Raw genomic sequence first — 14,028 nt, forward strand, 5'->3', positions numbered from 1 at the left:
TGTTATAAATAATTTATTCGATTACAAAAAATCTCTCAACATTAAATATTTTAACTTCCTCACATTTACATTGCTGTTTCCCGCATATAGCAGGATAAGCAGAGATAACCTAGTGTTAAGACACTCTGTTCCCAACGCACCACCGAATTTCCGAGACATTGAGTGCCGCGCTTTATCTTATTAGTGGGGAAATATCCTTAAGAATATTATATAAAGTAAGAACTGAGCCGAAACCCTAATAATGGAATGTTATATTTCTCTATATCGACCTTAAAGTAAAAGCTTGACTTTACAAAAAAAAAGCTATTCCAATATTCTATAGATGATCAATCACTATGATTTCCCATAAATTATATTTTTGAAGTTATCTCACTTTCACTTTGAAGTTCCGATACCATATTTTATAATATTTTTCCAATCTTATAAATGAGTTCAATGAGTAATCTCCATGACATTGTTGTATTTGACGTTGCACATTGAAATAGACTATAACTTTTGTATTTATCCTTCTCATTGTGTCACTAAAATGACAAATAGATAACATAGTGTCTCAACACTAGGATTTCCCTACATATTGCATAAAATAGGAGAACCATGTGTAAATAAAAAAAGGTTTATTAAATAATGCCACAGATTTTAACTTACTTATAAACTGATATTTTTAATATAAAACTTTAGTGTGCTTAAGAATAATGTATTATTATAAAAAAGGACAAAGCAGTGAAACAGATACAGATTGTAATAAGAATTTCTAAGTGACATAAGAAATAAATATTGCGTCTTTAAAAAGCTACCACATTTTTATAATACAAGAAAACGCACGGCCATGTTGAAACGCAAATACGCACATATTGCAACGACTGTTAGCTGCTATATATAAAAGTGGTGCAACCCATACTAATACATATTCTAAAGATGTACTATATTCAAAAAAATACCTATACAAGGCCAGTCGTGGCTCAGGAGCGCAAACATACAACTGTAAATGTAGGACAGGTTGTTTGATTCTTAATTCGGAAATGATGTATTTTCCTTTTTCTTCCTCTGGAATGAGTCCTAATGTCTTAATACAACGTTCTCTCTGCTTACCTTGCTATGTGCGGAATACAGCGCAAAGCTAAAAAAATATAGCAACAGTGGAGACGTTCATCCATCGTGAATATATAATTTAAACCATGTATTTTAGAAACTTCTATTAAATACTTTCGATTATCTGGATTAGGTTTACCTGAATGCTTAAAAGCAATAATTAATCCGGTTAATCGGGTTTCTACAGTAGTTTTTGATTGAAATAAAAATGTATACATTTTTATGTAATGAAAACTAACTCAAAACTATCTCGTGGTTTTCATTTCGGAATAGCTTTAGTAAATATATTTATTCAACAAAATGATTTTATACTAGCGACGATATTGTCGCATGCGATATTTTATATTGACTTAACTTTGTCGTTAAGGAACTGATCTAAATAACATTATAATTCAATGTTAAGTTTGCCAAAATAAAACAGCGAAAATTGCATTTATATCGAGTAAGCCATTTCTAAGAATAGCATTCACAAACGCACAGACAATTCGACAAACTGACAAAATTTTAAAACAATTGTTTTGGGTATTATTACCTTTATAAATAGATTTTCCAGTACAGAATAATTTAACCTTCACTTTATTAATAGGTAGAATCTAACGCCACATAAAAAAAATATTGTGCATATTTTAAAAAAAATATTAAAAAAAACATATCAAGCACAGATAAATAGAAGATATTACATTCTATGGAAAAGTAACCACTTTTCCATAGAAAGTAATATCTTTTATAAGTCTTTATTTTGTTAGCATTTCAATTATACCACATTTTCAAAATTTCAATTCAAAATAAAAGTGTCCCAACTCAAAATATTTGTAACTTTTTTGAAAAATTCTTCAATACACCCAATTTAATTTTGAAAATGCAACATAATGATATGATATAAGCTATAATAAAAATATTCTTAAATATCATATAGCAAGTCCATTTAGGATTGTCTGTTTCAAATTTCCTCTTTAAAAAGCCTAATTGTCTACATTTTTTTATGAAAAATGTATAACTGACAACCCTATTTAACTTATAAATTACATATATAATAATATTTAAAACGTTTTGCGATGCACAGCCCTATGACCCTCTTCATCATACTCTCTCTTAGAGACCCACATCTTACGGAATGTGTCTAGGGAGGCCAGAATCGAACCTCCTATCCACGTTGAGTATAGACGCTCTTGCGGAGCTGAGATCTAAAAAAATTGGATAAAAAATTTATATCACCAAAAACAAGATAAATATATCTAATACGTATACTAATATTACAAAGTGAAGGTGTTTGTTTAATTAAACGGATTTATCTCAGGAACTTGATTATGCAGACAAAGCCAGGAAAAACTAGTTAGGTAGTTTTATGAGGCTGAGTATACGACGGATGTGGGTTTTCCCTACTTTTTTTTCTAGGTATTGATTCTTACTGATAGGAATTATTTTCATTTCCCTAAAGAAAGATAGACAAAACGAGGCGTTGAGATAAATTGACAAACAAACTATTCAACGCAAAAAAACACAATTCAAACCTGCTTACGAGGCTGAGTATACGACGGATGTGGGTTTTCCCTACTTTTTTTTCTAGGTATTGATTCTTACTGATAGGAATTATTTTCATTTCCCTAAAGAAAGATAGACAAAACGAGGCGTTGAGATAAATTGACAAACGAACTATTCAACGCAAAAAAAACACAATTCAAACCTGCTTACCCTAATTTTCATATCCTTGGGCGCCAATCGTCTTATTTCCGCCAGCAACCTGTCCCCAAACCCTCGGAAGAGAGTTGAACCTCCACTCAGTACTATATTTTGGTATAAAACCTTTCTAAGATCCATATCTGATTTTTGTATGGCAAACATTAATACTTCGTGGAGACCTGGAAAGGAAAAATAGGTATTTTTTCGGTAAAAAACACTTAGCACTTACATAACATTGTTTTTTATTTCCCAAATAAAAAAAACGTTTTTATTAATAATTATTATTAATTAATTATAATTTAGGATTGTACGTCAATGGAAAGTATAATATATAAAAGGACGCATGTACTCATTTTGTATCAAATGTACTACAATTATACACTTATAATAGTTTTTAAGTGTAATAGAAATATCGATTTTCATTTTTTGGATTCTTTTCTATACTTGTACTAAGACTTCTTATTTCTTACAAAATTTATAATTGTAGGTCTAGGGAAAATACCCTATAACATATATGATTACGCGCCGAATTTCATACAAAATGCATCAATGCTCGTATACTTTGATTCCATTGGCTTCAAAGCTTGATTTTTTTTGTGCTACAAGGGACCGAAATATGAATAATTAATTTTAATTTCAATTAGACGCGTGGAGGTTTCCGTTTTTACCTTCACACTCTTCTCCAATCAGATCTGGTCTAAATAACACTTCCGGTGCTCTGAACCGCGCTGGGCCGATCTGAAATAGAAATGGGAGACAAATTTATTACATCAGAACACTTAATACCTCTACATTTCAGACTTGAACTCCTGATAACCTGAGTGCTAGATATTAGTTTCATCTCAATAAGTTCAACGAGAATGAGAATGAATAAAACATATAACAATACCTCAAGTTGAGTTCCATCAGGTAAACTATATTGAGCCCTCTCAGAGTCCATCGTCTCTTCTTTCAGTGGGTTGGGAGAGAGATAGCAGGCTCTCTCTTTTATAGCTTTGACTATTTCCAGTTCAGCGGAGGTACGCAGATTCACACCCTCTTTACGGAGGAGAAGTCTAGAAGTTAAATAAATAATTTCAAAAATTAAAAAACATTAGTAGTACAAATGTATTGAGCACAAAGTCGATATGTCTACTAGAAGGCAGTCCAAGATTCGATCAGCCATCTTCCAACTTCATGATCAAATCAGCTTGATGGTAGCATAATATTGTACTGTTACAAACACTAACCCTGTACACAATAACCCTGCGTGAGGTCCTCGTGGCGCAGAGGCACACGCTTGCGACTATAAATGCAACACTTGTGGGTTCGATTCCCACTCAAAGGAATGAAATATGTATTTAATACTTTCATTTCCTTGCCCTAGTAACAAGTGTAGGGAGCTGTTCAGTTCTTTCAATCAATAGTCAATACCTCAAGAGTTTGGTGGTAAGTGAAGAAAGAGTGTCTTAACACTAAGTTCCCTCTACCTATCCTGCGACATGCAGGATACAGCATAAAGCCTTGCTAACTAACCTTACCTATTTAAATAAATAAAGTACACAGTTTCACACTCAAAACTCACCTCAAATACCGTGTAACATCTCTACCAGCCACATCAACCCGCATAATACTGTGTGGCATTGCGAAGCCTTCGTAAATGGGAACTGAATGTGTGACCCCATCCCCTGAGTCTAGAACCACCCCAGTTGTACGACCTGTTGCGTATCTGTAATATTAAAATGACAGAAAAAGCTTTAGAGACCAGTTGTGGTGGGAAAGTGGGGAACAGAGGTTCCCACTGCCTACCTAGCTCAATTCATTCAATACTAATAGATACTCACAAGCTCAAAACAGCCTGCATTGATAAAAACAATGCTGGCACATTAAAAGTTTCAAAGAATACTTCAGCTGCCTTCTCTCTATTTCTTCTGGGGTTCAATGGTGCTTCAGTCAAAAGAACTGGATGTTCCTCCGAAAATGTTGATAGTTGATCCTGTAAAATGAAATAAAATATAAATAAACTAGCCTTTTAACTGTGGGCTTGCTTGGGTAATCAATCCATATTAGAAATAGCAAAAATTTTGTATGACCCAAGAAAAAACTAAGTGATGGAGGTAGTTCTGACCGCAGGTTACATTCGAACTAATAATGTGTTGTAGTACCTACTGTCTTCCTTGATAAATAGTCCATCTAATACAAAAAAAATGACAATTTGCACAAGGTCTTCCTGAGATTAAGCTATTCTGATTTATAATATTAGTGTAAGAGTATCAATTTACTTTATTTTTGAAGGAATCTCAATAATTAAAGAATAATTAAAGAAATAAAAATAATAATAATTAAAGAATAAAATAAAGAAAGACCTATAAAATTCTCACAAGTATTTGATCTAGATTAGATAAATATATTATGTTTATTTCTCTGCTCCGGTATAAAAAGCGCGAATCAGAGTATATTAAAAATATCTTTAAGAAAAAAAAAACCAACTTAAATTAACCAACCTTACTATAAATATAATTCCACACTCTCTCCATGTCGTTCCAATCGGTCACTATTCCGTGTTCCATTGGATATTTGATGCTCAACAGGCCTCTGTGTTCCTCGGCTCGTGGACCTACAAATAGCTCTCCTTCTAGAGCTCCTGCCATTACACGGATATGTTTTGGGCGACCGATGCTGTAATAAAAAATATATATGTATGTATTGCTACTACTATTGATTACTTATATTTATTTAAGTTACTTATATTTATTTAAGTTACTTATATTTATTTACGTTTATATTTCCATTTCTTTGCTCTGACTTCAAGGCAAAGCACGGTGTTGAGTACTGCCACTCAGCACGCAATGCCTCTAGAATTCGGCAGAAAGTGAGGAACAGAGTGTATTAACACTAGGTTAATGCCACTGCCATAATTGCTCTAAAAAGTCATCACATATAATGTATAAGGCCATTGTGGCATAGCAACAGCAGTGTATGACTCTAAGCATAATGGTTGTGGGTTAGATTTTAGGGTTAGTCCATTTAGCTGAATGGGTTATATCATACTTTTATTTATTTGCTCTGGTTGCAAGGTAAAGCACGGAGTGGAGTTTCGCCACTCAACACGCAATGCCTGTTTCCTGCAAATGCAGTAGAGGTATTATAATTCCATTAAATATTAAGATACTTACTAGTTGGGAAACCTGCATTTTGGTATTTGATCACCAGCGAACCCAGCTTTGATCACACCTGAGCCCTGTCAACGAAAAAACGGTGTCAGATGTAAATTATTCATAAAAAATATATGTATGACTCATTTTACTTATAAACTACTATATGTTTACACTTTAAACTATTTACTTATCATATAATAAGTGAGAATCTAGTTTTCTTTAAGCTTTTATAATGATTATATCTTATATTACTTAATGAAAAGAAAGAATAGTGAAAATTGTGAACGCCAATACGACAAAAAATCGATCGGTAAATGTAAAATATAAGTATATTTACATTGTCTATAACGACTGGTTGATTCACAATGACGTCGTTGAGTTCCATATTTTATAAATAATTGGTTTAATTGGTTGTTTTTATTGTATTTTCGGAATTTATTTCATATTAGATGATAGATTCTCATAAGGACTACTTTCAAAAGTGACATCAGAATGTGAATGTTGCCACTTGCCATATTCTTCGGTTCGGTTCGGTTCTTTATTTATGGCGCTTCGAGCGTGCCATATTCTTTAATTTTGTTTTATTTTTAGCGCTGGATCTCGTTATGACATCGTTCTCCACTTTTCACCGAATGCTGAAAGCATTGCGTGTTACCACCGTTGCCACCGTACCGTATTAATTTAATACAGTAATATTGCGACTGCAAATAAATTATAAATAATATAATTATGTAGCTTATACTTGGTTATACCGTATGGTACCATGTAATACAATAAAATAAATAATAATTTCATTTTCGTAACTAGCAACATATAAAGCTTTTGTCAGTAAAACGAAACGGAGGATTTGACTGGACGATTTTATTTAAAATTGAAATTCAATGAAAGTACAACTATATTTGTTTTCTTTAATAAAAATTTGCACGAAATGTTTAATTCTGGCTGTGCTATCAAAAGATTGTTAATTTATAGTTTATTCATTTACTGTTTTACTTTAGCGTATACAATAGAGGAAGGCATAGCAAATGGCTATTGCGATACAAAAAAATGTTCTACAGAGGAAAATAACGAAAAATATCTGCTATTCGATGTGAATCCACCAGAAGGTTTTAATTTAAGACGCGATGTGTATATGAGATTCGCTATAATGGTAGCTGAAGCTAGGAAAAGGGAACATAAAAGAAATTGGAACTTAGTACTACCTCCTTGGTACAATCTATTCCATTGGAAAAACGATGGTTATATGAGTAAACCTATGCCGTGGAGGAAATTCTTCGATTTAGATTCCATGAGAAGTTTTGCCCCAGTTATTGATTTATATGAAATGTTTCAAAAAACTGATGCTAAAAAGCTTCATATAGACAGAGTATATGTTTTACAGAACTATGAAGACCCTTTTGGACCTAATGGCGAATTTATTGACAAGTGGGAGGTCAATAAAAACTGTAAATACAATGGGTATTATTGGGATTATAATAATATAACAGTAGGTGAAGTAGTATGCATTAAATTTCAAGGAAGAATATCTAAATTATGGGAGATTGTTATGTTACATCCAAATGATAAATTCATTATGTTTGATAATGGAGAAATACCATTGCATGACAGATATGGTGACAAACATTTTTGGGATTGCAGAAAAAGTATGAAATACAATAAAAATCTTACAGTCAGATCTAAGAATTATATTGAAAATATTCTAAACTGCAATAAAGAAAAATGTAACAATTACATCAGTGTACATTGGCGTAGACGGGACTTTGCTAGATCAAGGAAGAACGAAGTACCTTCAGTTCAAGGGACTGCAAAACAAATCAACAACACTATTAAAAGACAAACCTCAGACATTATAGATATATTTATAGCTACTGATGCTGAAACAAATGAACTAAATAGCTTAGTAAAACTATTGGAAAACATGAATTTGAAAATACATCTTTTTTTACCAACAGAACAAGATTTTCTTAAATATGGAGATGGTGGAATTGCAATAATTGATCAAATTATTAGCTCACATGCTGCTTATTTTATAGGCACCCATGATAGTACATTTACATTTAGGATTTATGAGGAGCGAGAAATTATTGGATTTGAACCGGCAACTACTTTTAACAGATTATGCCCAGATAATGGAAGATGTGAGAAGCCATCAATATGGAGAATAGAGAAACAATAAATTACATTTTATTAATATTTCACATTAGACCAAAAATTTAGTCATATTATTAAGTATACAATTAAGTATAGAATATATAAATATATCGTTATTTAATTTTTAAGCATGACTTGTCCCTATTTACTTACTGTGTTTTATATATCTAAATTGGATGAATGAAAATAACTTAAATATAATCATTTTGTTTTGAGACTATCATCGCGCGAGGTCATCAATCAATCATGCCATTGTGTGAATTGAACACACAACCTCATATTTGAGGTGACGCTCATAAAGGGGCGCCAAATAGTCTGCAAAACTATTTAAACATAGATATGAAATTATATAGTGTTAGCCTGGGAGGCGCTGTAAAAGTATTATGTACGCCACTGGTGTTGAGTAATGGCTATCAACACCCAAAACGTCTTCGAACTTTTTGGCTTTTATATATTACTTACTAATAATAGTGTACACTGATATGGCACCCTTAGGTTCAATAGGTCAAGTTGAAACGTTTTCAAAAACATGTAGTCTACATTATGAAATATCTAACGCAAAAAGATTTAAAAAAAATCATTCGAACCGGAACTTTCTCAGATTAGTGTGTTCTAAATCATTAAGAACTATAATAATATTAATAAAAATAGAACAGACCACTGTAAATATTATTATAAATATTAATTTACTTATTATTCTTTTATCAAATATTATTGTTATTTTTTTTACCAAAATAATCCATATACCAAAAAACAAAAAATCTGGCAACATTACAAACAAAAATTGCACTGCATTACATTGAGTAAATGTGTTCTGTGTCTGTCATTGCAGCTAAATATTTCAATTTTAAACTGAAAAGCTATTTTTCTTCTATTATTTAATATTAGTAGTACGTAAAGCATTTAATTAAATAATTTATAAATAAGTAGTGTCTAAGCTAAAATTCAGGTTTATTTAGGATATGGACTTATATTCGTCAGATTTTACCGGCAATGGTCAGTATTTATACATCGTACGTTCATAAATTTTACATTTTATTTCAATATTTAGCTTAAGTTCTTGTAATTTTGACAACAAATGTTACATTATAATATCTGATGTGAAAACATCATAACCTATTAAAGAAAGTAAATAAATTGTATTATAAGTAGGGATGCCCGATGATCATCGATGTTAGTAGACAAAATATCGATGTTTTGACATCGGGTTTGCATTAAATAAAACATCGTAACATCGTGGGAACACATTATAGAAATTTGGTCGCGTACACGTCATAAATTTACGCATACACAGTAGACATGGGCGTTACGTAGCGTCACTAGTTTCAGAAACTGCTTACAAGCCAAATCACGGCATAACTAGTTTCGGGCTGTCCTCGAAACTAGTGATTGTGATGATTCGGAGCTACGCGGTGATTGTGAGCTACGCGGTTATTCGAAACTACATACATGTTGCGTTGTGGTTATGTGTCTGTACACATAGCCATTATTTCACATACGTAGTTTCATGAGAGTAAGCAGTAACCACTAATCAAGTTACATCGACACTAGCACGGTTGTATCTCGCTCTATTATAGTACGTACCGCAACAAAAATAGAGACGAGAATAGGCGAATTTGATTGAAAAGCTACAAACATCGTACTTTTTTGTATTATACACCCAATGAAACGAAAAAGCGATTCTAAACTGTAAACGCAGAAGTTAAGCTATATTATTTATAGTTTTATGAAAATTCCAAGAAAAAACCATATTATTTTTATTAGCTACATTGACACTTATGTAGTTGCATCTTGCTCTATTTTAGTACGTTCCGCAAGAAAAAAAGAGACGACAGTAGTTTAATATGTATGCATTAATGCAATTTGATCGATTATTATTTTATATCGATAATTAAAAAATAAATTCTGCCTCGCCACCAGTGCGAAGAAATGAAAAAATAAATGTAAATAAATATTTAATTTCCTCGATTGGGGCTCGAACCCGCAACCGTCGCGTTACAGCCACGCCCTTGTGCCGCTGCGCCACGACGGTGGATTTTAACCAATTCCGAGTTTTTTTTGTTTAGCGTGACGTAGCTTTCCTAATGTTTATTATTTATTAAAAGAGGTTCGGTTACAATGGCTTGCGACGTTCACTTCACACTTGTATATCTTAAGCACATTGGGATTTTTTATGCGATCTACTAAGACTTTTAAGAATTCCGAGAAACGAGGTTCGCTACAAAAAATTGAGGCCTACACCCATCACTTAATAGAACTTTGAATGTTGATAATAAATTAGCGCAAAAATCTGAATTTGATGTTTTTAATGATTCCTTACGTTTGTATAAAGCTCAATAGAAAAAATATTTTATATACGTAATAAAGAATCCATAACTGAGCTTACAATTTTTATAACTTTTTTTAAGATCTTAATTTTGGTTTTGTATTTTGTTATTTTTTTTGTTTTATGTTTAGCTATATAGCAATAATGCAGGCTGCTAAAATTAATTACTTTTTAAATGTTTTTAATTTTAAGTCTTTTAAATTTTTATTGTATATTTTATTTTAATTATGCAAACAAAAATTCTGAAATGGTCAGCGAATAAAGGCTTTATTTATTTATATTCAGTAGTAAAATTTTAAAATTTAATTTTAATTTAAATACTAGATAAATAAATCAACTTCACGCTGTTTCCCACACACAGCAGGGTAGGCAGAGGGAACCTAGTGTAACACTCTGTTACACTAGGTTCCCCACTTTCTGCCGAATTCTGGAGGCATTGCGTGTTGAGTGGCAGAACTCAACTCCGCGCTTTACCTCGACACCAGAGCGAAGAAATGAAAATATTAATTTAAATAAATATTTCATCTCCTCGAGTGGGGATTGAACCCATAACCATCTGGTTTTTACCTCAAGTTTGGTCTCAAGTTTCATCCAATTTTAAACCATAATATTTTGCTATTACGTGTCAGTTTCGCGTTTATGTTTTATTTTTTGTATTTTTAAATTTCTTTTTCCATTCTGTAAGTGTAAAATTACTCTTTTTGAATGTATTTTGTGTGTAAATTTTTTGTTTTCACTTAATTTGGAATTTTAATTTCACTCCGTAATGAAATATATCAAATATTATTAAAAAACGATCAGCGAAAAAACTATATAAAATTCTACATATTAAGAATATATAATATAATAAAGTGTATATAAAAAAAATATATAAAAATAATTGTATATAAAATAAATTAATAAATGATTACATTTTAGTAGCAAGATATTGTAATTTAACCTAAAACGTTTTCAATCATAACTATAAAAGTAATCGTATTAAACTTCCAACTGCTTATGAAACATTTGTAACTAGCTACAGAAATAACTAGTTTCTGAAACTAGCTACGCGTAACCCCGAAACTAGTGATCACCGGTTATGCTTAAAAGACGTTACGGCCCATGTCTAATACACAGTATTTATTAAATTCTGAAGACCACCACACACCACAGATTAGTTTTCTACCTAGTTTGTTGTCTATACCGATGCCGCCAACAGCAGCCAACTCTGTGTCGTTTTATATAGATTACTACGTATTTTAAGCATTTCCAGCAAACCAGATAAGAAATATAGAATATTTTTTTACCAAAACTATTTAAATTTGCAAAATCATATGTCATTAGATTAAACTTAAGTTAAAAAATGTTAAGATTCTTACTAACACACACTTGCCTCGCTACTCAACTCATTGCGACATTAATTTTAAAAACGAAATTTCCATTCCAATTTCCATAGAACTGTGACTCATGTGTTTGGCTAAAACCGAACGTCTTAAATCTTAAAATTAAGACGACTTTGTCATAATAATACATCGCGTTATAGTGTACCTCTTAAGTTCTTTACCTAAATACATTTCAAACTTGTATTTCGAAGAAGTTTTTCCTTTTTAATATTTTACAACTTGGAGAAAGAGTGTTACTCTCACTCAAAAAAAAACTGTATTATGAACAACGAGTGTTCACGTGTTAATTTTAATTAAAAAAGAAATATCGTAAGCAAAAAATAAACATTACTACTTTAAGAGTCTTATAAATTGTCGTTTTATTAATTTTTATATATCCTCCATATTTTTCATATGGAAATTACTATTTCTCTGAATTTTTCTTATCTGGCCTTCGTCTTTTTCAAAATCCGAGTTGGTTACTTGGCAAAACTGGCGTTCACTTCGTAGTTCGTACTTCACAATCGACCTGTGGTGGGTTCGATCCCCACTAGAGCAAATGATATATTTATTTAAATATATAGCTGAAGCGGAATGGATGCAGGGAAATAAAAAATGGAAAAAAAAGAAGAAAGTTAATACTAACATCGATGTTGTTCTTTCGATTTTTATCGAACATGGATGTTACAGCTTCGATGTTGACATCGATGTCAACATCTATGTTTGTCTAACGTCGGGCATCCCTAATTATAGCTTTATTATTATTATTACATTAAAAATTTGTTTCTTTGCAATAATTTTATGTCGCATGTGTAACTATGTTGTCCAATCTATACATATATTAAAATATATGTCACTGATCGCTGTTGGTATATACATGAAAGATTTATGAGAGAATCTGTTATTCCCTCATTGAAATGGTATGGTAGAACCCACTACAATGATAATTATGTTTTTTGTTGGCTTGTCCGAAACGATTTAACCGATTTAAATACAGTTTTCACTATTGTATTTTGGCAAACAACCTTTAACATTTAATGTTTTTGTTATGTTTCATTTAAATTAGTAAATAAAAATACAAACATTAAAGAAATGTAAAGTAATTTATGTAACAAAATTGTTACAAATTGCTGTTATTGAATTGGTTAAAACTTTTTGGGGGTGGAACAGTGGGATATTTATTTCTGGAATAAAAAATATAATAGTTAAAAAGAATTTTAAAAGTGAGTGAGTGTGTTCAAGATATTCTTATGTCTATGATTTTATTAGTACAGGCTTAAATAACAAACCTAATTATTTCTGATAATTTCAGATTTCAATGAATGGGTGAGTGCTTTAATGTAGATGTATCTTTGAGCTTGAGCTTTGTAAAAGACATTTTTTTAGCTTCACATTATATCCCGCATGAAGCAATTGATCTAGTTTTCATCTCAAAGAAAGTTACTTAAAATTTATGGGACATACATATATTTCATAAAATTTCACAAATGATTTTAGACTTATTGCTAGAAATATTTAAAATTAAAGTAAAAAATATATTAAGCAAAACTTACTATTCCATCTAAGACTACTATAAAGATAAGTGTGTGGAATTAAATGCTAGCCTGTGGGATCTTCCTTTAAGACTGACACAACTGACATTTCTATGTAACTTGATTCAAAAGTGCTTGTAATGGTCTAATTGAATAAAGAATATTTTACTTTGATATTATAAAGCTGAAGAATTTGTTTGAATGTGCTAATCCCAACAATAATGGTTGTAAATTCAATTCCTAACTTAAAGGCATGATAATTTGATATTTTTCATTTTTATTGAACCACTCTAAAAAGACAGTAGGACATCAAGTTCTGCTCTGCTTTATTCAGACTTCTTTGACAGTTAAAAATCTATCTTTTCAATAAATAGTTTATTGAGAAATTAAAAAAATATTTTGAGTTTTTCTTTGTTTTATTAATTACTATGTTTACTTTTGTTTTTGGGGGTTCCTATTATATTATTTTCTTTTTCATTTGTTTATGCAATTTTATTTAAAGTTTATTTAATTGTGTTTCATTTGTCCAAAAATTATCTAAATAAAAATTATTTCTAACTGTTTATTATTTTTATGTTTGCAACCCTTTTTTTTCCCATACTTAAGTCTTAAATTTGCATACCTACTAGCAATGAGTGTGCGGCAAATGAAAGATTAACTTAATAACCTGCCAACCTCTTCGGATTATTCTTTTTGTATAGGTCAGGAAACACTTCAAAGTTTGGTTAGGTTATGGGGTCCAGTTGTGGGAT

The 14,028-nt window shown here is 31.2% G+C and overlaps 3 protein-coding genes across 13 annotated transcripts in view; 2 read left to right on the forward strand and 1 right to left on the reverse strand.

Annotated features, from left to right (window-relative positions):
• On the reverse strand, positions 1-6,405 carry LOC146530328 (alpha-centractin). The gene is made up of 9 exons (XM_085200874.1): positions 6,244-6,405; positions 5,925-5,989; positions 5,253-5,427; positions 4,593-4,744; positions 4,334-4,477; positions 3,659-3,824; positions 3,438-3,507; positions 2,782-2,948; positions 1-2,273 (listed from the first exon to the last, which is right to left on the reverse strand). Exons 1-9 carry the CDS (start codon positions 6,289-6,291, stop codon positions 2,130-2,132), a joined length of 1,131 nt encoding a protein of 376 aa, XP_085057000.1. The 5' UTR covers positions 6,292-6,405; the 3' UTR covers positions 1-2,129.
• A 316-nt stretch (positions 6,406-6,721) lies between these two features.
• On the forward strand, positions 6,722-8,185 carry O-fut2 (O-fucosyltransferase 2). Its single transcript, XM_085200872.1, has one exon. The coding sequence runs from the start codon at positions 6,835-6,837 to the stop codon at positions 8,080-8,082; it is 1,248 nt and encodes a 415-aa protein (XP_085056998.1). The 5' UTR covers positions 6,722-6,834; the 3' UTR covers positions 8,083-8,185.
• Positions 8,186-8,849: 664 nt separating this feature from the next.
• The window catches only part of LOC146530330 (double-stranded RNA-specific editase Adar-like), a 30,258-nt gene continuing 25,079 nt past the window's right edge, over positions 8,850-14,028 (forward strand). For 4 of the 11 annotated variants that reach the window (XM_085200830.1, XM_085200832.1, XM_085200831.1 and 1 more), the window contains exons 1-2: positions 8,850-9,053; positions 13,057-13,070. In XM_085200830.1, the coding sequence (XP_085056956.1) occupies positions 9,020-9,053; positions 13,057-13,070 (48 nt within the window). In that variant the 5' untranslated portion in view covers positions 8,850-9,019. Of the gene's footprint in view, positions 9,054-11,501; positions 12,665-13,056; positions 13,071-14,028 lie in introns of those variants that run through there. The other 7 variants (XM_085200835.1, XM_085200838.1, XM_085200837.1 and 4 more) reach the window with 4 other exon arrangements.

Source organism: Heliconius melpomene, chromosome 17 (assembly GCF_056956725.1).
Source record: "Heliconius melpomene rosina isolate 202511_hmr_F chromosome 17, ASM5695672v1, whole genome shotgun sequence".
NCBI lineage: Eukaryota > Metazoa > Arthropoda > Insecta > Lepidoptera > Nymphalidae > Heliconius > Heliconius melpomene.

Coding starts and splice junctions, on each gene's coding strand:
- LOC146530328 (XM_085200874.1), bottom strand. CDS start 6,291: ATGGAACTCAACGACGTCATTGTGAATCAACCAGTCGTTATAGACAAT. Junction 4,745..5,252: donor GGAATTATATTTATAGTAAG/GTTGGTTAATTT, acceptor TTCATTTTACAG/GATCAACTATCAACATTTTC. Junction 3,508..3,658: donor CTGATGGAACTCAACTTGAG/GTATTGTTATAT, acceptor TTTCTATTTCAG/ATCGGCCCAGCGCGGTTCAG.
- O-fut2 (XM_085200872.1), top strand. CDS start 6,835: ATGTTTAATTCTGGCTGTGCTATCAAAAGATTGTTAATTTATAGTTTA.